Here is a 25,362-nt window from a genome sequence, read left to right as displayed (position 1 = left end):
GGTCCAAACCATTGCAATAAGATTATCGCGCTTCATTAGGTTAAAAAAAGCTAAACGGGGACGACTAATATCTTCAAACACTTTAACATTGGCGTATCCGACGAGATTCTCCAAACTTTTCTTCTTCAGCATCTCAATTTTTGAAACTCGCCTGTTGAAGCGGACAATTATTGGTCGCTTACCTCTCTGTGCACTTGGTAGCCTGTGTGCAATTGAAATATCCTGCTCATCAACGTTAACTTATTTTGTTCGCAAGTTTAACAATTTCGTTGATAGTCTCCGCGTACGCTTCAGGTTTTTAATCATCCTTAATAACCTCAGGCAGTCCAATAACCTTGATGTTATCACGCCTGTTATAACTTTCCAGTAGCTCGGCTTCGGATAGTGACTTCAAGTTACATCTTTCTTCTTGCAAAGTTAATTTTTGAGCGAACTCATCTTTCAACTTGGCAATTGCATCGTTGATGGCTGCTGATACTGAATTCCGAACTTCTGCTTGAATGCCTGCAATAATACTTGGCATTTGAGCTGCAAGTGCGCTTTGAATGACTTCTTCCATCGACCTTTCTTCAAGCGGACTCAATTCCGAGCAGCCTCTTTTGCTTGCACTTGCCTTCATCAGGGGGTGCGATCCATGTACCGGAGAACAGGTGGTTGTCCATTGACGTCATTGCCGGTTTGGTCATAACTCATCTTAAACTATTTAATAAGTTTATCACAACAATTAGGCTTAGTTTTACTCCTTAAATTTTCCAAGCAAATCTGATCAAAAAAATTAGCCTTCACTCGAACATGCAAACTATATCACAGATAGTAAAGAATGTGCGCGTTATTTACTTCCAAAAAAGTAAATTGTTGAAATAAAATTTCGCAATTTCCGAGCCTATCAGGTGTATTAATAATTGAACTTACGGACGCGTTTCTTAGTCTTTGCAATGACCATTTCCTGCAGTCTGTCCGTGAATGAGATATGGAACACTCCCAATTTGCGGGATAGCTCACTGGCGTGGGTGGTCTTGCCCGCACCCTTTGCACCCAGAATAAACATGCGCAGTGGAGGTGCCTGAAGCAAAACATTACAAAAGAGTCTACAACATAAGAATTCTACATTTTTTACAATTTTAAGTCGAGAAGCACAATTTATTTAACAAACTTGATAGTAAAACAACATCTTCGCTCAAAAGTATTCTTTGAATTGGGGTATTTCAACTCATGTCTCTCATTTACACCATTGATCTTAGTAATGGTACTGGTCATCACTTTACTAGGACCTATTGATGACCTGTCGAGTAAATGCAATATTAGGTTACATGATTTATACCATATGTGTTGCAAACAACTGTCGATCCTACTCGAGAATAATTTAATATTATTATTATTGCTATTTCTTGAAGCTCAACTCAAACTTAAGCTCATATTCGATTAGTCCTTTTTGACATCAAAAGTTTGAGCATAAGGGGTCGGAAAAACGCAACCAACTGCAGCGACTGTTCTTAATAAGTTTCAGTTTTTAGATCCTTTTTTATCTACTATAGTTCGAGGGAACACATTCAAGTTCTGACAGTTAGAATATGCTAGGAAGAATTATTTTATAAAGACGTCTTCTTACATTTTATGAACTCTCAAATAGATAAACTCATAAAACATTCTCCTGTTAAATCACACTAATTTTCGTCTGAATAACCGTTCAGTAAACTGACCAATTCAAATCAAAATTTCTGTTTTTTAGTTGATCTCATAAAAAATACGAGAGATTCTTTGAAAATAAAATATAGTAGTGTTTACCTTAAGAGGTCTGTCCTGTGCAATGTATGTGTCAGGTGACCTCATGAACTTCTCTCTTGCCTCAGGGGATGAGAAATAGTAACTCTTCTCTCTATATTTGGATGCTATCTCTTGATTCCCAGGGAACAACACTCCTCTGTCTTTCAACTCAACAGGACAATAGTGTTGACTGTCTCCAAGAGGACGCTTTCGCTTCTTAAGTAACTCGTCGTCCTAAATTATCACATAAGTATTTTTTAAACTGGAACACTGAATGGAGGGTCTTGGACAAATAGTCACAAATTCATTCCATATATATATATATATATATATATATATATATATATATATAAACTTATAAACTTCTCCACACTTTAAATAAACAAACAAATAGCAAAAGCATCACAACAGAGGTCAGCACATTCCATATTAAATTTACCAGAAACAATTTAGGAATTTTAGAAAATTGAGGAAATAGAATCAACCAGCATCAAGCAAGCACGGAATAAATTTTATAAAAAATAACCCATATTTCGAAAGCTTTGCCGATGGACTATTAAGGTCTTAACTCAAAAGCTGAGCTCAGTTCACCTACCGAGAAGACATCTGTCTATTTTAAGGATCAAGAACATGTTCGCATGCAAAAAAAATCAGTTGTTTATTTTTTTAAATCAAAGTGTAAAGAAATGATGGCAGCTGTAATTCGAACCTCTTCGTCTTCTCCGACCTCTTCCTCTCCGTCTTGATCATTCTCATAATCTTCCTCCTCCTCATCCATGTCTATACCTGTGTACTCCCATGGCTTGTATCGGAATGGATCTACACACAGCAGAGACTCAATCGGAGAAATTATTCAATGTTGCCGACATTAAGATATGACTATTGAGAGAAAGGTTCTATTTGTAAATAACAAAGACAAGTAAGCTCCAAATTTGGGTAGTCAGAAAACTAGGGCTCAGTTTATTTTATCATAAAATTCAGGTCCTCGTCTCTCAAAATCGATACATGCTTTTCGTTCATCGACCTGATTCAAGATCTTTTGACCTTGACCCGAACTTGAATTAATAATTTATTCAATAGTCTCATGAAATCGCTCTTTTCAGAAATTGTGTTTTTTTAACTTTTCATTTCATTTTACTGGGCAACAATTATTTTTGTCCAATAGTTACTCAGAAATCTATTTTGTTGATCTCTGGTTACTTATCGATGACTGTTTGTAGTGATGAGTACCTTCGATGGCCTTGATGGCAACATCCCTGACATCCTCCTTTGCCACCCCCTCCTCAACTGGGATAACCTTTGGCTCAATGGGACACGTGGCAGAGATAGTGGAAGCCAACTGGGGCCACTCTCGTTCAAAGTCCAGCTTTCTACATATCAGCAAAAACAAGATTTCAGTATTCTATTAATGAGAAAATCTGATTGGTTAAAATTTGGAATGAATATGGATAAATTACATACACGCAGTACTTTTCATATCATTTCAGGCCACTCTTTTGAAAACATTTAGTTGAAAGAATTAAAATTTGGAGCAGAAAAAGATATTCGCTGCAACCGTCAAATACCTCGTTGAAAAAAAACACCCGATAACTTTACAAAAGTATCCTTACAACACAAGTACAAGTACACAAGCATCCTTACTTAGACCTATCAACCAAAAAACCGTACAATTTTAAAAATTTTGCACAAGATTGACAATCGGACACTGATGTTACAAAATTAATGGTCGGTGAATCGTACGTAACATTTCGATTGAGAACGATGTTCAAGTAATGCATGTGTCTCATTGTGAGTGTTCATAGGTCTTCACAGCAATCGTGAACAGATCAAGCAAAAGAGCCACACATCCGACCTGACCTACTTATTTGAATTCAAGGTCTGGTTCGATGTGATACCGAGTAATAATCTTGATCATTTTAAGTCTATTTTTCTATGCAAAAATGGTTGGTGTAATTTAACTCGCAGCTTTTTATTGTTCATCCAATGATCATCACTTAATTTTGGTAATCAGAGCAAATCTTCTCAAAAACTACAAAATTTTCTCTAAAAAAGATTCACTTCAATTTTCAATCACCAACGCTTACCTGTTTTTGAAGGACTCCATCTCAGGTGCATCATAAGGAGTGGTGTCTGCTTTAGAATCTGCTTCAGAATCAGCATCTAAAAAGAGAAAATCACGGATTACAAACATTTCAGATAATAGACCAGCTGGGAAGAAACAAGTAAAGTTGTTTGTTTGTTACCCCATGACTATGGGATACTTCCAAAACACAGGAAAATAGTTAAAATAAACACACAGGATAACTATGATAGCTCTGGTTGCAATAACCTTCACGACAGAGAAATTCAATGAATTCGAGGCTGAATATAGGAAAATGGCGAGGGAAGTTTCAAAACAGGGAAGGCAGAAGCTATAAAGTTTTTTCCAATTGAAAATTACAGCCAAGGGAAGTCAATAAATCACCACTCAAATAAACACCAGAATAACATTTGGGCATTGCTGGTATGACCCTCTTAAAAAAATTGGGGAAAAACGAACTGAAAACAATTCTGTAAAAGTTTTGGTGGGCAGATCTTAACAATAGGCTTGCTTGACACTTTCACTTAGAAAATCTAAATTAAATACTATTGAAAAATGAACACAATGTTTGTGTGACTGTTAGCAGTATCTAATCTTTCCCAGATAAAAGACTAAAATTTTTCAAAAAATCACACCTGCGCTCTCACTAAAACGCTGAAAGATTTTATAGGTAACACAAAGAATAATATGTAATTCGCCTTTTCCCTTAAATCTTCGAGACTTTAATATTAGTAACCTTACTAGGTTAAAATTGACCGATGGGATAAAACTTCGGGGCAAGTGAACTTCATGGTGGAGTGGACAGCAAGAATTTTGTCAAAAAAGGCTCTTGTCAAAACTTCCTATGTTGGAATGTTTTTTTTATATAGTTGAGACACGTAAACAAACAAAATAAACATAGCAAGCAGAAGCTCGATAAATTCAAAACTGAGGGCTGAATATTTGGTCTATCAAGAGTTTGGTTCAATTAGTTTACCAAAAATGGCCTCTAAGCAATTTGATGAGACTTCGCAAGAGACTAGAAACCATGGCGGACATTCACTACGATTTTGTTTCTCATCCACTGCACCAAGAATTGGCCCAAATTTAATTGCTTGCAGGAAGAGCATATAACGTCCACTGACATAAAAGGTTGGAATTTAAAATGCAAATGCAATGAGTATTCATTTCACACAAGTGAACTTGTTGCATGTAGGTACTGGTTAAGGTGGAAAAAAATTAAACACAAGAAACAATACAGCTGAGGTTGTAATGACTGGAAACAGTGGTATCGGACATTGAAGCATAAACATAAATCAAATAATGTCGGACAAATTGCTCTCGAACGAAAAGCGGGGTAGTTCAATTCAGAGGGGCTATAGCCTACATAAACTTTTCGGGCTGCAATAAATTCAGTTCAAGGAGTGGTTCCAACCCCCGAATTCCAGCTTAATAAACTGAAGCATAGAACATTCGTATTTTAGGTCCGTGCCACAGGTTATCCCACAATAGGTTTATTTAAGCAGCATGCATAATTTCTGAATAAGAGCAATTTAGGTCTCACAAGAAGTCAAGCAAGAAAAAGTGAATCGAGAACTGAAATCTAAAGAACTTAATCAACTAACGTAGCACGAAATGCTGTCATATGGGTGGGCTGGTAGCCTTCAAACTTTCAGAATTGCCTTTCACACCATTATTAATGTCTCCTCGACAATTTCGACGTATCACAAACTTAGAGACCAGTAAAATGTAAAGCTTTAAGAGAACTGCTCAGCAACTTAGTGGGCTCAGGCATCACCTTTTTATTCCGTTTTCAAGAGAAAAAAAGACAAATTGTCAGACAAAAAAACTAACATGCGAAAAGTCGATAGTAAGAAAAAATTGCATAAAGAAAGACAAACAGGACTGATATAATTGCAACAGACTTCGTTTGAGAGATCAATTAAAAATAGGGATAGCAAAATAGAAAAAAAAGAATCGTGTGGTTCATCTTAAAGAATAGTTTTTAACAAATGTCTCGCGAGTTGAGCTGCTAACGGTACTAAATGTTCATAAGCAGTTGTAAAAACATTTCATTTTGCACCTTTACAAATAAAACCATCGGATCAATTGTTTCAACCCAATCAATGTTTTTTATGCCCCCAATTACAACTTATGTGTTGTTGTATGGAACGTTACTATTTTAAAAATAGCACGTGCTCCTGGGGGCGTAAAAGTTATATGCCAAATAGGCTGGGGGATAGAATAGATCTAAAACTACATTTTGGGTAGCTGGTGCTCAAAGACAGGGAAAGATTAAATTATTAATCATTATTTTTGTACTGCAACATTCATGACATCTATCGTTTCTTTTCTGACCTGAAATTATTGTTGCCAAAAAAATATTTGAACGTTAGTAGAATCATTCTGTTGCTCCCAATATAAATTGAATGGATTGGGGCTCTACATGCAATCCTGCTTGTCTAGATATGTTTATAAAGATATTAAATACTATAAATAAAAATAGTAAAAAGTAATTAGCAATATAGAGTATTGTCACATACAATAAGCTAGAATAACCAAAATAACGGAAGAAGTAAAAGATGACCTAACACTTTAGAAAGTTATTTTTTAAAACTAAGGAACAGTTAATTGTCACTCCGGGTCTTTACCCACTCTGTAGTACCTTGTGATAAGTTGTCATAATCTCCCTCAACATATAGCTGAGGATGGAGTTTGGAGAGATTGGGAGGTGCCAAAAAGGAGGCAGCTGAAAAAAAAGAAACAGCAGATGGTTGTTGCCATCAACTATGCGATTTCCATAACCTTCAATGCAATAAGAAATAGGAATCTTTTATGTTATGCGCCCCCCAGTTACAGAGCACGTGCCATTACATAGTAATCATTATGTAAAAATATGGCACGAGAGCCTGGGGTGTGCAAATAATATTCGCCCTCTAAGCTGGAGGGGGGCACAAACGGAAAAGATCCACAAATTGAAATATAAACTTCCCGCTTTTTGCCAAAATGTTTGGCCGAAAATTGGTAATCTTTGGCAAGATCTCGTTGCGTTAGATCTCATGGTATCTTGCTACGTTTTGTTAAGATCTTTGTCTTTTCAGGTCGTAGATATTTTGGGTGTAAGGACAATTTACCCACTCCATTTTACCCAGCGCTATTATACCCAACCTGCCATTTTCAGAACCACTATTCAGCCGACTAATAATAAAATGGCCCGTTGGACTTGATATGAAATTATCACAACCGAAAATGGGATTATATTTTCCGACTATGAATGGTAAAACATCCTTGTAATAACGACTGCTAATTTACAATAGGATTATTGGACGAACGAGCCAAGGGCATTGGGTAAATTGTCAAGTAACCGATATTTTGATGCTCTTATCAAGACTCGTATGCAATTATTTCAAGGTTTATCTCCTTGGGTATAGCTTGATTTTTCAGTATTGATATTATCTTAGGAAAATCTTTCAAGAACAACATCACAGCTCACAGAAAAAGACTAAATTTTGCAATATTTTTGCAATTCCCGCAACAATGCAGCAGATGATTATTATGGAAGATTTTTTATGACCCAAGTTATAACTATTTAATATATAAGCAAGACCAAAATACTGGATATTCAGCTATTAAGGACTGGGTCTGGGAAATAAACCTCCGTGTCAAAATTGAATTTTAGTCGTGATTATTTCTTCCGTTGCGATAGTTTCAAATCATTACCCACTTATGTAGCTTGTCAAGTGCGCTAGAGCTCTTTTGTAATGCCAAAATGTCCGTTTACCCCTGAACACAATTTTGGTGTGCTGGTTTTATCGACCATATGCGAACAAAATAGTGCTCTTCTTCGCATGAACAATGATTTGCAGAGCATCATCTGTCATTACAATTAATACCTATTACTATAATGGCGTCCGAATGTCAATAATGGGTGGTTATAATGCACGAGAGGGGGGTACTTCCGTATAATGAACAGGTGATATATACCTTCATCAGCTTCTTTGTTGGCCTGCCCGGCAGCAGCAGCACCTGTGGCATCCCCCTGTTGAGTAGTTCCCTCAGTTGAAGTCGCATTCTGAGTCTCACTAGTGGCAGTTTGAGGGTCTCCTTCAGAAGTGGGATCCACGGCCTCACTCTCTTCCTCTTCCTCTTCTTCTAGAACATTCGAGAAAAATCTCAACGTTCGACATCGGAAAAATTCTGATTATTTAAAATAAAATTTAAGAAGAATTATTCACTTTTCAAACAATCAGATAATCAACTTAGTTTATTCATTTAATTAATTATTTATCTTGAGTATAAACAAAACAAAACAAAATTTTTGAGATGGTAATTTCTCGAAAAAAGACAGGCCAAAAAGCCAACATGACTCTTTTAGAAGGCAGTCTCAACAAAACAAAGTATGGCATCACGAAGGAAGTTGCGTAGATTAAATGTATTCGATGTAAATAAATCTACTCAAAAACAACACAATACTATTTAAAATGGTTATTTTGGGTTATTTAAAATAGTTAAATTATTTGGTTTCTTCTTATCCATCACAAAATATAGTCCGAAAAAAAATTTGTAAAAAATGTGCGCGTAGGTTTCCCCCTAGATGCTCTATTTTGACATACGGAGCCAAATTTTTCTAAGATCTAATAATGCGCTTTGAACATCATAGCAGTTAACAGTAAAACCACAAATCACGCAGAGACCTTTGTGATAAAAAATTCGGGGGTCATTAATATCCAACTCTGTATAATTAATGCCCTATTTAGCAAATACGTTTCTCTGTTTTAGAAATCAATGTTCTAAAGACCTATATTTTTGGTTCGAACTCACCTTCGGTAATTTCACCAAAATATTAACTCTTGACCTGGTTTTCGAAAAAGTATTTAACAGAATTTTCTTTTTTCGTACACTGATAATTTGAGAAGCTCATAGACATTTAACTCAAAAGTTGTCGCAATTTTGTATTTTAGTTGTATTTTTCAGTGAATTGTCTCATTCAGTTTATTAATGATAGTAGGGGTCCTCAGTTGCAATTCAATTTATTTTGTTAAAACCCAAAAACAAGAATTTGAGTTACCAGACTCTGGTTCTTGAAAAAAATTGTTATTAGAAACTAGTCACAACTCAAAACCATTCGCTAGTTGGTCCGTTCATAGCTTCGGATTAGTTAAGACCACCACTCTAATTTAAAAACAGAGTGAAAACAGCACTCTGATGTAACTCAAAAGGAAACTTTTTTACTAAAAACGGATGAGTTATTGATGCCATTAACAACTATTTCTCAAAGCTCACGTAATTAGCAGTCAAAATCTTAATTTTCTTTAAATTGAGGAGCCATTCTGAATCAACTCAATCTTTCTTTCAGTCAAGAAATTCAACTTTTTGAACCACTACTTGATGACAGGAGTGTTCGTATAATGACCAAATTTTAGAAAAAAAAGTCATGCAACAAAAGGGACAGCAAACTTTGCTGTGCTAAACGGCACAAATTTAAAACTACTTTTTTACAATATTGACGCTAATGCTACTCGGGCTCAACACCATAAGAAACCTTAGTTATCATACCGAGAATTTTTTGTCTCATATTGAACCATATTATGTTATCATCCTGGGTGACAAAAAGTCTCTGAATCACGCGGGGTTTTTCTTCAAGTTAGTTAAGATATTCCCGTCAGCAGTTTAAACGCTTAAAAGCCAGATCAAAAAATTCTAAGTAAAGATTTGAAAATAAAAGTAAACAGTGAAATTACATAGCATTTTAAGCTAGGGCAAAAATAAATAGCTTAAAATTTAGTCGATATACCAGATTAAAAGCACACTAATTCAAAAGACAAACAATAAAGTTAAAGATTAACAAAAAAATTTAAGCGGTGGTAAAACCTGAACCTACCTTTCTTTTTCTTGGCTGTAAATGGACATATCAAAACGACATAAACAAGAAGGGATGACAGTTTGCAAAGCATAACCCAAACTAGTTAAGATCAGATTATGTAACAGCTAACATCGGGTTGAAAGCACATGGTAAAGACGCATGTTAAAGAGCCGTAGAGTTTGATCAACAGCTATTTCGGAAAAAAGAAGAGGTTGGTTCAAAACTGAAGCAATTATGATGATAGCCAGTAAAGAGAAATCATAGATAGTTCACATAACTTGCTTATCACCCGGCAAATTATGAACATTTGAAAATTTTACTTTATTAAGGTAAAAACCAAGCTATTAACAGTTATCGATGCAAATATTCGGATTGGTTAGCTCATGTCAGCCCGAAAAACTGGAATCAGAATTTAAAATTGTGCGACTGAGAATTTAAAATTGTGCGATTAAAATTTTGGAACTGGTTGGGGGAGGGGGGGGGGGGGGGGGGGGTGAGAGGTGGGATGGTAAACAACTCATACACTGTTAATTACCATCATAGGTTCTTGATTGCGTAATGACATTAATTAAAACGTATTATTCAGTGTTATTGCGTAATATTTTCCATTTCCTATTCATCGGCTAGCAAGTATTACTGTAACATAGCGTAAATGTTGCGTAACATACCTTCATCCGACTCCTCGGCCGTCTCTTCGGCTGTCGCCTCCTCTTCCTCGTCAAAATCCCCGAGAGCTGCCTTCCTAGCTGCTTCCTCTTCCGCTTGGATTCTGGCTTGTTCCTCCTCCTCCCTCCGCCTTCGCTCTTCTTCTTCTTCCGCCGCTTTCCTGAAAAATTGAGATTAATTGTTGCATTTAATATTTCACGCCGCATGAAATAGAGAGAGAAAAAATAAGATTATATGAGTTATGATTTTAAATTAAAATCAATTTCGTTGCATCATAATTTGAAGTAATTCTAGCATATCAATACACTTCAGCATTGATAACAGTACAAGGTATTACGCGATATGAGAAAACTGCACCAGTGATCCGTTCCCAAGTGTCCGTTCCACAGTTGCCAATCATTAAAAATTAAACACATATGAAAATACAAACTACCTGTAATAAGATTGCTCTGCATTGTAATATTGCATAACAATTTCGCAATTATTCGTTTATGCTGTCGTCCAAAATTTAATACTTTTAATGACATTTGATGTCAATCACAGAGTTCTTTTTTAGGAAACAATGGGTCGAGAAACCTCGAATGATATCAAGAAAATTCTAGAAACCTTTTAAGAATTTTTTTGACAACCAAGTTTACGATCAAGTACCGCATTTAGGTAGTCTTACTAAAACACTATATACCTGATCATCTATAGATACACAAATACTGTCCGACTAATAGCTCTCGAACTTCAGACCAGTGATTGCCTATGATGCGAGTTAGTTAAAACTTAGGAACGCCAGCTTCATTGTGAAACAGGGGTGGGTGTTCAAACCAACGGACGTGCACCAAAAAAACATGCGCTCAAATTCTATTTTTTTTCAATTGACACCCATTTCAACCGTTTTCACACCAAATTCAGCCTCCAGTGCCGCTTCGATGAACAGTACACTTAGAGCCTACAAATTCTCGAAAAGAGATAAAAACGCGATTCAATTACCACGGTCTTTACCAGTTTATCCTATTCCTTGAGAAGAAAAAAACATTCAAGAACAAAAACAGCCAAGCAAAAATTTTACAATGAAAAGGATGCAAAAGACTATTACATAGTCTTCAAACTTCGTTTGAGAGCAATTAAAAGCTTCAGGTTCTTAACAGCCATATGGAGGGCAAGGGAGATAAACAATGACAGATAAGATCAAGAACTTTGAAAATAAGCAAAGATTCTGATTGGATGACAATCGCCATCTTTGCAAAGGCTAAGAATCAGCAAACAATCGTAATTGACTATATTTAACTTTTTATTTACGACATAAGGCTTTGAAACTTCCTGACATAAGCATGAACTTTGAAATTTCGGTCAAAAACAAGTTAAAAAGGCATACCATTTGGAACTGGAACAAAACTACAAGATAAATAAAAACCAAATGTCAATAATATAAAACAAAATTTTTTTATGTGATCACTTTGTGTCGATAATGAAAGATCAAAAGTCCAATACACTCCAAATACACTCGTCAATTTCAAAAAATATTCCTCTTGTAGAAGTTCTTCAATTCCAGCAAATTTACAAGTTCTGTCATTTCTGAGTCCGTGGCACACCTTTCTGCTTTTCTACACAAACTTTGAAATATCTCGAACAGGTAACATGTATTAAATCCTATTCTTTTTCTTTGGGGCTAAACTTATGACATGGAAATTTCACATACGTAAATTTTCACAATTCAGGTGAAAACACACAAAACTTTTTTGATTTGAAAATATGCAATTATGTTTGTCGTTATTTCAGGTTTAAAAACATTTTACATCAAAATCTACCCAGAAAATCAATAACTTAAAAAGTAACAAAAGTCACGAAAATGCTGCAGACATTTTTCTAATTATGCCCGCAAAACAGTCAGACCAAAATTAAACAGGACACAAATATTCTGCTCTACGAAAATCACGTCGCATTTTTTCTTCCAAAAACTCGGATAATTTGTCATTAGCTACAAACAGGTTTGTTAATTCTCTGCCATCTTATGATTAAATATGTGATGTAAACTACTCAACAAAAATCTGCATAGATCCCAGACCCCACCTTCGGATTGTAATTGTTCAAATGTTTAGTTTTGGGCGGGAGTTCGGTTTGCGGTTTTCCAATAATTGCTTTTCCGAGCCGCTCAAATAAGAAAAGTTCGCTCTAATTTTTTTCTTTCACACATCTCTAAAAATGACTTAAAAATAACGAATTTATTGTGCAGCAGTTACCAGAAATAACATTCAAGCATAAACCGACAAATGTCGGACAGATTGCTCACGAACGACAGGCGGGGCAATTGTAGCCTAGATAAATTTTTGTTTACGGGTGCAAAAACTTTCGCTAAGGGTGGGATTTTAACCCACAACCTCTGCCGTACTCGGCTGAATCATTCGCCACAAAGCGTGAAAAAGTCACTTGAGAATTTAAAGAGCGTTCTAGAACATTCTAGAGCAAAAATTTTGTATAAAAGATTAACAGGTTTACAATAAATGCTTCAAACTTCAATTGAGAGCAATTAATAATTCAATAAGCACTCACCCACTCAAGCACAGCTGATTGAATAGTGACCTTAATGATAAAGTTCACTAATCTTCTGACTCGCTTCCAAAAATCAAGGAGGAGCGATAATTCGTACAACAGATTTCGGATCTGTTATATTTTGCCTCTCCCCGCCCGCAGCTTTTCCTCACGCCCATAGGCGCATGCGCTATTTCTTTACATAGTAAGATGTTGTATAACAAATCTTGGGGGGGGCAAATATTGGACTATTTTACTTAAGAACTTGATAAGGGAATGGCCGAAAAAAAACATCAAGATAGCAGTGCAAAAAGGGGAACAGAAAATGTAACACAAAATGAACTGAATACAAATTGAGGATTACAAATTGTAGTGTTTAACTACGGACACGAGTGGGATGATTCTTACTCTTTTAACCCAATCACTGGCAGGTGACTTTAACACACACAGAGAGACAATGAACACAGTTACACTCTCAAAATATGATACGAACAATAAATGGGGCTAATAGAGATACTTTCGGTTATTAATAATTGACATTGTTAACTTTTATTCAACATCTTGGGCCAAAATTTTCTTTTTAGTTCGGTTGTAACAATTCTCTTTCAAAGAATTCTTTTTCTTTCAATTTCACATTGAAATTTGACATTGGTTACTCGTCAAGCGCATAGAACGACCCGAGATTCTTGTATTGATATGCCATGCTAATTTGTACCCTGTAAAACACTGTCGACTATAAAACATACCCCATTTTAATGACCAGGCAATCACGTCTCACAACTATTCTCATGTTTGGGTAACATGTCTAGTTAGAAAACTGGTTGAACAAACTAGTAAGTGAACTAATAGAAAACCCGGTAGCAATTAATTGCGAAATCAGTGGACTGTTTCCATTAAAAAGTAATGCGAAAGTACTCACCTGGCTGCTTCCTCCAGTTCGAGCTGTTTCCTTTTCTCCTCTTCGATTCTGGCTCTGATTGCTTCCTCTACCTCGTCCTTGTTCAAGTCATAGTATCTAAGGAAAAAGGAAAAACAAATGAAAGGTAAACTTTTTTAAAAAAATACAAATTCAAACAGGGAGTGATTCGCACAAGCCGAGATTAGGTAAAAGAATTGCGCAACAATGCTAATCAGATGTTTCAAATGGTCAATTGTCTTAATAACAGATTCTGTTAATCAAAAATCATGCCATGCTCCGAAAGAAGGATTTCAGAAAGAAGTCAGCAACGGAAGCAGTTTTACAACTAGTTGAAACAATTTCGTCTAATTTAGACCAAAATAAAGCAACTGTTGCTATAGTTCTAGATCTTGAACCGACTTTAAAATCCATTTCGCATACAAATTTCCCTAAAAAATGAATTGCATGGTTTTTCTCAGAAAGCAAATGAAATACTGTTTTCATTTCATGCTAATAGCAGACAAAATGTAAAACTTAATGACCCGTTTTCTTATTGTGAAACTGTAAGTCACGGCGTGACACAGGTAACTGTTTTAGGACCTCTCATTTTTCTTTCATATGTAAACGATTTTTCATATAACATAAACACAACAGAAAAAGTAATTCAATTCGCAGATGACGCAAGTATTGTCTTTTCTGGTAAAAAGTAAGTAATTTACATGAAAAATTGAAGGAAGTCTTACAAAAAAACAGAGATAAACAAGCTGACCTTGAATAAACAAGCTGACTCTGAATAAACAAGCTAACCTTGAATACAAACAAAACCAAATTGATTTTTTCACGCGAAAATTCCGTTTTATGACTGTTTTAAAAACGAAGTTCTGTTATAAAAACGAAGTTCTCACAACAAAAAAATGCTGCAGATACCTTGGTATTCAAATCCACAGGAAGCTTAATCAGATGTTTCAAATGGTCAATTGTCTTAATAACAGATTCTGTTAATCAAAGATCATGCCATGCTCCGAAAGAAGGATTTCAGAAAGAAGTCAGCAACGGAAGCAGTTTTACAACTAGTTGAAACAATTTCGTCTAATTTAGACCAAAATAAAGCAACTGTTGCTATAGTTCTAGATCTTGAACCGACTTTAAAATCCATTTCGCATACAAATTTCCCTAAAAAATGAATTGCATGGTTTTTCTCAGAAAGCAAATGAAATACTGTTTTCATGTCATGCTAATCGCAGACAAAATGTAAAACTTAATGACCCGTTTTCTTATTGTGAAACTGTAAGTCACGGCGTGACACAGGTAACTGTTTTAGGACCTCTCATTTTTCTTTCATATGGAAACGATTTTTCATATAACATAAACACAACAGAAAAAGTAATTCAATTCGCAGATGACGCAAGTATTGTCTTTTCTGGTAAAAAGTAAGTAATTTACATTAAAAATTGAAGGAAGTCTTACAAAAAAACAGAGATAAACAAGCTGACCTTGAATAAACAAGCTGACTCTGAATAAACAAGCTAACCTTGAATACAAACAAAACCAAATTGATTTTTTCACGCGAAAATTCCGTTTTATGACTGTTTTAAAAACGAAGTTCTGTTATAAAAACGAAGTTCTCACAACAAAAAATGCTGCAGATACCTTGGTATTCAAATCCACAGGAAGCTTAATCAGATGTTTCAAATGGTCAATTGTCTTAATAACAGATTCTGTTAATCAAAAATCATGCCATGCTCCGAAAGAAGGATTTCAGAAAGAAGTCAGAACGGAAGCAGTTTTACAACTAGTTGAAACAATGTCGTCTAATTTAGACCAAAATAAAGCAAATGTTGCTATAGTTCTAGATCTTGAACCGACTTTAAAATCCATTTCGCATACAATTTTCCCTAAAAAATGAATTGCATGGTTTTTCTCAGAAAGCAAATGAAATACTGTTTTCATGTCATGCTAATCGCAGACAAAATGTAAAACTTAATGACCCGTTTTCTTATTGTGAAACTGTAAGTCACGGCGTGACACAGGTAACTGTGTTAGGACCTCTCATTTTTCTTTCATATGTAAACGATTTTTCATATAACATAAACACAACAGAAAAATTAATTCAATTCGCAGATGACGCAAGTATTGTCTTTTCTGGTAAAAAGTAAGTAATTTACATAAAAAATTGAAGGAAGTCTTACAAAAAAACAGAGATAAACAAGCTGACCTTGAATAAACAAGCTGACTCTGAATAAACAAGCTAACCTTGAATACAAACAAAACCAAATTGATTTTTTCACGCGAAAATTCCGTTTTATGACTGTTTTAAAAACGAAGTTCTGTTATAAAAACGAAGTTCTCACAACAAAAAAATGCTGCAGATACCTTGGTATTCAAATCCACAGGAAGCTTAATCAGATGTTTCAAATGGTCAATTGTCTTAATAACAGATTCTGTTAATCAAAAATCATGCCATGCTCCGAAAGAAGGATTTCAGAAAGAAGTCAGCAACGGAAGCAGTTTTACAACTAGTTGAAACAATTTCGTCTAATTTAGACCAAAATAAAGCAAATGTTGCTATAGTTCTAGATCTTGAACCGACTTTAAAATCCATTTCGCATACAAATTTCCCTAAAAAATGAATTGCATGGTTTTTCTCAGAAAGCAAATGAAATACTGTTTTCATGTCATGCTAATCGCAGACAAAATGTAAAACTTAATGACCCGTTTTCTTATTGTGAAACTGTAAGTCACGGCGTGACACAGGTAACTGTTTTAGGACCTCTCATTTTTCTTTCATATGTAAACGATTTTTCATATAACATAAACACAACAGAAAAAGTAATTCAATTCGCAGATGACGCAAGTATTGTCTTTTCTGGTAAAAAAGTAAGTAATTTACATGAAAAATTGAAGGAAGTCTTACAAAAAAACAGAGATAAACAAGCTGACCTTGAATAAACAAGCTGACTCTGAATAAACAAGCTAACCTTGAATACAAACAAAACCAAATTGATTTTTTCACGCGAAAATTCCGTTTTATGACTGTTTTAAAAACGAAGTTCTGTTATAAAAACGAAGTTCTCACAACAAAAGAATGCTGCAGATACCTTGGTATTCAAATCCACAGGAAGCTTAATCACATGTTTCAAATGGTCAATTGTCTTAATAACAGATTCTGTAAATCAAAAATCATGCCATGCTCCGAAAGAAGGATTTCAGAAAGAAGTCAGCAACGGAAGCAGTTTTACAACTAGTTGAAACAATTTCGTCTAATTTAGACCAAAATAAAGCAAATTTTGCTATAGTTCTAGATCTTGAACCGACTTTAAAATCCATTTCGCATACAAATTTCCCTAAAAAATGAATTGCATGGTTTTTCTCAGAAAGCAAATGAAATACTGTTTTCATGTCATGCTAATCGCAGACAAAATGTAAAACTTAATGACCCGTTTTCTTATTGTGAAACTGTAAGTCACGGCGTGACACAGGTAACTGTTTTAGGACCTCTCATTTTTCTTTCATATGTAAACGATTTTTCATATAACATAAACACAACAGAAAAAGTAATTCAATTCGCAGATGACGCAAGTATTGTCTTTTCTGGTAAAAAAGTAAGTAATTTACATGAAAAATTGAAGGAAGTCTTACAAAAAAACAGAGATAAACAAGCTGACCTTGAATAAACAAGCTGACTCTGAATAAACAAGCTAACCTTGAATACAAACAAAACCAAATTGATTTTTTCACGCGAAAATTCCGTTTTATGACTGTTTTAAAAACGAAGTTCTGTTATAAAAACGAAGTTCTCACAACAAAAAAATGCTGCAGATACCTTGGTATTCAAATCCACAGGAAGCTTAATCACATGTTTCAAATGGTCAATTGTCTTAATAACAGATTCTGTTAATCAAAAATCATGCCATGCTCCGAAAGAAGGATTTCAGAAAGAAGTCAGAACGGAAGCAGTTTTACAACTAGTTGAAACAATTTCGTCTAATTTAGACCAAAATAAAGCAAATGTTGCTATAGTTCTAGATCTTGAACCGACTTTAAAATCCATTTCGCATACAAATTTCCCTAAAAAATGAATTGCATGGTTTTTCTCAGAAAGCAAATGAAATACTGTTTTCATGTCATGCTAATCGCAGACAAAATGTAAAACTTAATGACCCGTTTTCTTATTGTGAAACTGTAAGTCACGGCGTGACACAGGTAACTGTTTTAGGACCTCTCATTTTTCTTTCATATGTAAACGATTTTTCATATAACATAAACACAACAGAAAAAGTAATTCACTTCGCAGATGACGCAAGTATTGTCTTTTCTGGTAAAAAGTAAGTAATTTACATGAAAAATTGAAGGAAGTCTTACAAAAAAACAGAGATAAACAAGCTGACCTTGAATAAACAAGCTGACTCTGAATAAACAAGCTAACCTTGAATACAAACAAAACCAAATTGATTTTTTCACGCGAAAATTCCGTTTTATGACTGTTTTAAAAACGAAGTTCTGTTATAAAAACGAAGTTCTCACAACAAAAAAATGCTGCAGATACCTTGGTATTCAAATCCACAGGAAGCTTAATTTCGATGAGCAGCTGAATAAAACGTTGAAAAAGATGGCCCATTCTATACGATCACTTTACTTGATAAGACATAAAATTCCCTTCAACACGCGCATTCTTCTCTAAAAATCGCCTGTTCTTTCACACTTATCTTTTTCCGCAATCTTTTTTCAAAATTTTTCTTAAAAACCTAAAATGCATTAATTGATAGATTCAAAAATAGATAAGATCTCAAAACCAACTTTGAAATAAATTTGATTGTACGTCAATGCGTACAAAAATGGAATAAGTTACCGCAATGGCTTCGGTTAGGAAGAATCGGAAAAATAATTTTGAAAATGTGGAATGATTTTGTTGGTATCACAGCATGAAAAATTCCTTCGAACAGTAACTTTGAAGTTTTTAATAGTATTCTCAAGAACAAAACAATCCGAAAAACTTAATTAGTGTGATTTCTTTAAAAACAAAATCACGTTAAATTTATCAAATTTGTCGATGTTTTAAAATCTATACTTGATTATATTGTTTTGTCGCAAGTATACTTAACCACCTGGTTATAATTTTAATTTACTTGTTTCAAAAAAAAGTTTTTAACGTAAGAACTCTTCCACGGCAAGCAAAGCTCTGTTGAAATCCAATGTAGAAAAGAATACATTTACCTTAGACTGTGAGTAATAAACGAAAATCAGGAACACTTTGACTGAAAATTTCTTATCCTTAAATGCAATTTTGCATAACGATAATAGTATTGTGTACCATTGAAGAAGCATTGTTTCTCATCTCAAATCTTTGGGTTATTTATTACAAACGCTTACATTCAGAAAAATTTCCCGATATAGTTAATATTTCAACAGCTAGTCTTTTAAATACTTATGCTCAAGCTCTTCGCTGCAGAGACTTAACTTAAAACCTAAACAATTAATAATAAATTGTGAGTTGATAAGTTCTCAACCTTTTCAGGAGGTACTGTCCCCCTTCGCTGTTGTCCTGAATACACAACACTTCATCCACTATCACGCCCTTGTCCTGCAGAGCTGTCCATTGGTCTCTTGTCCGAGGGAAGTTATCCAAAATGTATCCTCCATTTCTATACACACACAAAAAAAAACAAATTTATAACGATACTTGTAGTAGAATATTACACGAAATAAGTTATCGTAGAGCCATAATTATTAACTGATAGCTCAGATTCAGAAAAAAATAAGACAAAATGTCCGTTCGCATTTTTTTGGATTACGATGAAACCCAAAATTGATATTTTGTTGTCCAAATTCTGAATCAGCCGTAATTCAGAGCTAAATGTGACATGAGCGCAGCTTCTGAACCAGTAATGAGATTTCTCTGAGAAGCAGCTTGTTCAGGGCTGATTTACTCTGAGAGTTAAAACGCTCACATCCACATTTTAGAACGCCGAAAGTCTCAAGTGCCAGAGTTAAAATGCCAGAAGTTGCTCCTTAGCCGGAAGTTGACTTCCGTTGACTTTCGTCATTTATAAATGTGCGCGTTTCGTGTTTTAAGCATGGTTAAGTGACTCTGCAGAAGTCACTTCGAAATTGTGACATTATATCTCGAACCGCTTAGCAGTTCTCGATAGACGCCAGAAGTTCTCAGTGACTTCAAGCAGAGTCACGTTTAACCTATACCTAGGTGACAATCATAATCAGCGAATGCAAAAAGTTGTATAGTCGCTCAGATTATAGAAACAAATTATTTATGACGCAAATGATTAATTGACAAAAGAATTTCGCGAGTTTGAATTTGTCAACCTTGAGAATAAATATGCTGTTGAATGAATAATAATGTGTTCTAAACTGAAATTCAATGGGCCGCAGTGCTCGTGTCAGAACATGATACATAATACAGTTGAATAGACAATTTCAGGTGAAAACTTCTCAACAATTAATTGTGCTCTGAAACAGCCGCTAAAAACTCAAATATATTCTGAGAACTCCCTCAAACCAAAACACCACAAAATCCCAGAAAATTATCCGCAGAGGCTTTTAGGTTTCTTTGGGGGTATGTATTCAATCACTTTGTGTATCCATCAAAGTTGCTTTTTTAAACTATTTTCTATCATTCCGAGACAGTTAAATCTACAAAAATTGACGTTTTTTATTGAATCAAGGTTACAAAATTATCATTTTTTTTTAAATAATAACAGAAAATCTCCATTTTACTGATTTATATTGTGTAAATGATGCAATGAGCAACAAGCAAAATTTTTAATGCCCAATTCAGTAGGATCTTGCGATGTAATGGAATGGCAGGAAAGGTGTTGACAATAATATTGACCTCAATTATGAGGTGGGAAATAAGGTGAAAACTACTGATGATATTGACCGCAGCTGCAGAATAAATAAAGCAAATAATACAAACGCTATTTCATCCAGAGGTTCCACTTCGTACGCTGTAGCCCTGTAAGTGAAAACAGTTATAGGCAGAGCAAAAAAAATCCCGAAAATTTTAGAATGGCTTATTTTTTATACAACTTAATTTTTTGTACAAACCAAAATTCCAACCACAGAAGCTGCTCTCTGCAAATGCAGATAAATTTTGTGTTGATTCAGTACACATGACTACCGTAATATATTGTCCTCCGTTGAATAGAGAAAATGACTTTAATTAAACTGTTTTCATGAACTATGAGTCTTTAAATTAAATGTACAATGTTTGAGCAGCATTCTAACTTAATCCACAAAAAAATATATGTCCTCCTCAGAAGCTTCATCTCATTTTTATCTCTTTCTCCTGAATTTCGTCAATGATCTGAATTTTTAACTCTTGTTTCGAATCTCCGCCCCCTGTGAGAGACGAATAGAATTTTTCAAAGAACATCTGACCTCTATCATGGTGTGACATTAAGAGCAAAAGCTGCAAAACATAAGTCAGAATTACTCGAGATCACCGTTGTGACTGCCGCACTAATCCATATGATCGAAAATGCTTTTAGAAGTTGGCTATAGTCGATTGATAACCTCACAGATTGGACGCTTCAGCAAACAAAGCATTGCCTAACATGGTTCTTCGAACTAGCACTGAAATGCCACTGGAAAATTCCAATATCATCGGAACAAATGTAATTCCAGATTCACTGCAATGAGCGCAATCTGGTATTTTCCACATGAGCTGTCAATACAACTCCCAACTTCTGATATGAGGTTTTCCAGCAGCAAAAAGATTGCCATGTCAAAAACCGATGTCTGCACTGCACACCTACACGGCAAAAAACTGCCACCAGGTTCTAAGTTAATCTCAGGTATCAAGCGCTACTGGTGACAGACAGATGTACGATTGGCTGTTGCCACAGCTGGCGAAGTATTCGGCGTCTTTGCCGTTCCAGCACTCCCTTCACGGGACCAACAGAGTACAGCATATCCCAGGGATCTGCACGCGCGGCGGGTTTTCGAGAATGGATCAGTCAAGGCTGGCGACGCTGATCCAAATTCTCCTGACAATCGCCGGCATTGAAAGAAATCCTGGAACCAGTCCAAGGTGGCCGTGTGGAGTCTGCAAGAAGTCTGCAGCCAACGGAATCATACAATGTCTCATATCCAGAGACTGGCATCATATGAGGTGTGTTGCGCAACATTCCGCCGACGTGGGAGTGCCTACAATGCGCACAGAAATGGCCATGCGGAACGTGCAACAAGAGTGCTGCCCATTCAAGCATCAGTTGCGCAAAGTGTTTTTCCTAGAACCCCTTGAACTGCGTCGAGTCAGGAAATGACACCCTGGACTGGAAATGCAACCGTTGTCAACCGAAGAAGGCAAACCTGCGGGTTCTCCAGCTTAACATAAATGGACTGAGGAAGAGGAGGAACGAGCTCGAGGTTCTGCTCAAGGAGAACAAAATACACAGAGCTATGAACCAAGAAATGAAATTGGAAAAAGACGCGGCAGACCCCAATATTCCAGGATACGACATCATCCGAGGGGACCGAAATAGTAATGGGAGAGGGGTTTGTACCTTTATACACAAAGATCTTGGCTACTCCTTTTGGACAACGGAGCATATGGAAGCGATCGTATAAAATAGAAAGTGTGGAGCGCAAGCCCTCAGGGCAGTCAATTTCTACCTGCCGCCGAACTGTGTTGTGAACGCGGAGGAGCTGTTCAAACTTCATCATGGTCTGCCTACCTTTTTGAGCGGGAACGCTAATGCTCACTAGCAGTCCTGGTACTCAGCTTTGGAGAAAGACACCAGAGGAAGCTCATGTTTCGAAAGCCTCAACGAAAACGATCTGATCGTTTTGAATGAGTACGGGCCAACCCGACGTGCCGCTGAAAAATCTTGCGAGCCCTCTCCAGATGTTACAGCTTGTTCTGAAGATTTAGCTCCTGGGGTTGAATGCGATATTCTACCCACGAAGTTGAGCAATCACTACCCAATATCAATCAGTATAGAGTCAGTGCAGATGCCAGCTGGAATGAAGCACCAACATAAATGCCAGTTGAACTTTAAAAGAATCGACTCGGAGCTGTAACAGAAGACCCTGGAGGAAATAATTGTACGAATAAAGGATGCCCGCACAGTTTAAGCTATGGAGAAGTTCAGGAAGGCCATCCAAAAAGCTGCAAAGCGTGCAATCCCCCATGGCAGGCATCACGAGGACGCCATAACCGTGCCAGCCGAGATTCGTCGTCTCATCGCAGATCGAGACGAATGCCAGGATAGCACGCCCGTGCAAAAGAAAAATGTAATTGTGCAGTCGGAACTATGGGGAAACTGTGGGGAAACTGGGCTGCAATGGCGAAGATAAATGGCAAGCGGCTCAGGAAAAAAACTGCACCAAAAATGCGATGGGAAAGAACCAAAATGCAACAAAGATGCAGCTAACCAGTTCAATCACGCCTTTGCGAGAGCAAGCCCTGTTACAACAACGGAAGAAAATAGGCTGAACACGAGGAAAGTGAGGGCAGTCCCAAAAGAAGATTTCTTTGTCACTATGGAATGATAGACGAAGCAATCATCAGCGCCAAAAACAGCAAGGCACTCGGACCAGCAGAAGGACTGTCGACATTCCACTTAAAGAAAACCGGTCCTCTAGCAAGGTAATACCTGGCAGAGATGGCAACAGAAATGTTTTCCACTGGCAGAATCCCTCATATATGTAAACAAGCTGTCGTTGAGCCTTTGCTGAAAACCGGTAAAAAAAACCAGACAAAGCCTCGGATTACAGACCTGTCAGTCTACTATCGCTAACAGCCAGAACCTTTGAGCGGATTGCTTTACCCGTTATCTGCAAAAGCGTGCAACTGCTAGACATCCAGCACGGCTTCAAAAAGGGATTCTCGACAACCACTGCGCTGTTTTGATTGTCTGAAGATATCTGGGCTTGGCTGAATAGGAGAACACCTCCTGACAGGACTGTAGTCGTTGCGCTATACTTAAAACGCGCCTTCGACACTGTAAACCACGAGAAGTTCCACTCTTTGATCTTGAGCTCTGATCTGCCAAACTCCATGAAAATCTGATTGCATGGATACCTGGCTTATCGAAGAGCACCAGGCTTATTTCCGGGTTACCTCAATGAGGGGTTCTCAGCCGTCTCCTATTCTGCTGGTACAAGAGTGATATGCCGATGTAATCTGACAATAGAGTGAAAGTAGTGTGCTACGCTGAAGATATAACAATATACACCCAAGAATCGAATTACAACAAAGCAGTGACAAGAATAAAAGAGTACCTCCTGCATATCAGCGAAAACCTGTCGTCGAGAAAACTCTATGCCTCACCATCAAAATGTTCCGCCTTGTTGATCTCACCCTGGAACCGCAAGTGGTCCATGACACTCAATGTGAAGTTAGGAGACAGCGAAATCCCCAACGTCAAAGAGCTGAAACCTCTTGGAGTTCTCTACGGGCAGGGATTCAGATTTTCGAAGCACGTCGACAAAAAGAATAAATCGGCCAGCAGCAGAAATTCTCTTCTGAAAGCGCTGACAACATCCGAAAGCGGACTGCAGAAGGAGGGTCTTACTTCCATCTAAAAAGACTTGACTAAATCAACGCTCAATTATGCCGCTCCTGCATGGCGCCTTCAAGCATCAAACACCGGATGCCAAAAAATCGAATGGAGACAAAATGAGGCCCTAAGAGCGATAACAGGATGCACATAAATGAGCGACATTGATCACCTACGTTATGAGGCAAGATGTATTCCTGTCGAGAGTCACTGCCAACTTCTTGCAGCACAGTTTGCGACGACAGAATTGTTGACTATCGTAGGCCGCTTTCAATTGGTCAACTACTCGCTTGATTCAAACGCCCGTTTAATTGAGTGATTCCACACTCTGGCGGTCTCAAGACTACATAGTAATTGTTCGAAAAATACGTTGAAGGGCATCGAAATAGATAGCACACGTAAAGGAAGAACGAAAGATTATATACGAAAATTAAGCATAATATACTTATATTTGCTCTCTTTTCGCGAAAACAAAGCTAAAAAAATTGGTGAGCATATTGCCAAGCCCAAAATGTGAAGATCTCCGGTGCTGTTCGGATTTATTCTGTTGTCTATAGTTCTCGATTGGTTAACTTACCAAAGGTCGCAATCGTCCTTTTTTAGCTCTATACGACAGCTGAGATCTCCTGCAATTGTGGGAATTTCAAAGGCGTCACGTAATTCTTTTTCGCCGAACCTGCTATTTTCTCACTTTATTAAAGCAAAATTTAATTTAAAAAGACCAACAGACGCTACACATTTGATTACAAGTATTCAAAAGGGAAGGACGAGCATTACTAGTTTAAGCTGTGTAGGTCAAAAATTGAATTCTTTCTATAATTTGGATTGAGATAATTGAGAAAAGCCGAAATTTATCTGTCGTCAAACGTTGCCAATCCGTATTCAAAGTACATCAAAGGGAATTAGTATCTGAAATTGAATAGCATACCAAGAAATAAGGCAATGAGTTCTAACTTGGGTGAGCTCGAGAATTTCAGCCAATAAGAAATTTATATAAATTACTGTTTATAATCTCTTTATTCCCTGCCATTTTTGAGAAATTAATTTTTACACTCTTTTAATCAAAAATTAT

General features: G+C 36.4%; 2 protein-coding genes across 2 annotated transcripts in view; both read right to left on the bottom strand.

Moving 5' to 3' along the window:
• Nucleotides 1-729, bottom strand: part of LOC142344936 (NEDD4 family-interacting protein 2-like) — a 316,413-nt gene extending 315,684 nt beyond the window's left edge. Inside the window, exon 1 of the mRNA XM_075397019.1 lies at nucleotides 702-729. The gene's annotated coding sequence lies outside the window, so the exon portion shown is untranslated. The remainder of the gene's footprint in view (nucleotides 1-701) is intronic.
• LOC142345145 (adenylate kinase 9-like) overlaps nucleotides 1-25,362 on the bottom strand; it is a 142,622-nt gene that overhangs the window by 81,934 nt on the left and 35,326 nt on the right. The window contains exons 21-32 of the mRNA XM_075397234.1: nucleotides 20,702-20,740; nucleotides 19,278-19,412; nucleotides 13,792-13,887; nucleotides 10,355-10,512; nucleotides 9,705-9,719; nucleotides 7,808-7,975; nucleotides 6,489-6,572; nucleotides 3,849-3,924; nucleotides 2,995-3,134; nucleotides 2,474-2,583; nucleotides 1,786-1,998; nucleotides 913-1,063 (exon numbers count right to left, since the gene is read on the bottom strand). Of these exons, the coding sequence (XP_075253349.1) occupies nucleotides 913-1,063; nucleotides 1,786-1,998; nucleotides 2,474-2,583; nucleotides 2,995-3,134; nucleotides 3,849-3,924; nucleotides 6,489-6,572; nucleotides 7,808-7,975; nucleotides 9,705-9,719; nucleotides 10,355-10,512; nucleotides 13,792-13,887; nucleotides 19,278-19,412; nucleotides 20,702-20,740 (1,385 nt within the window). The remainder of the gene's footprint in view (nucleotides 1-912; nucleotides 1,064-1,785; nucleotides 1,999-2,473; nucleotides 2,584-2,994; nucleotides 3,135-3,848; nucleotides 3,925-6,488; nucleotides 6,573-7,807; nucleotides 7,976-9,704; nucleotides 9,720-10,354; nucleotides 10,513-13,791; nucleotides 13,888-19,277; nucleotides 19,413-20,701; nucleotides 20,741-25,362) is intronic.

The sequence above is a fragment of the Convolutriloba macropyga genome, chromosome 8 (genome assembly GCF_964194025.1).
Source record: "Convolutriloba macropyga chromosome 8, txConMacr16.3, whole genome shotgun sequence".
Lineage (NCBI taxonomy): Eukaryota > Metazoa > Xenacoelomorpha > Acoela > Convolutidae > Convolutriloba > Convolutriloba macropyga.
This window is presented reverse-complemented; position numbering and strand designations above follow the sequence as displayed.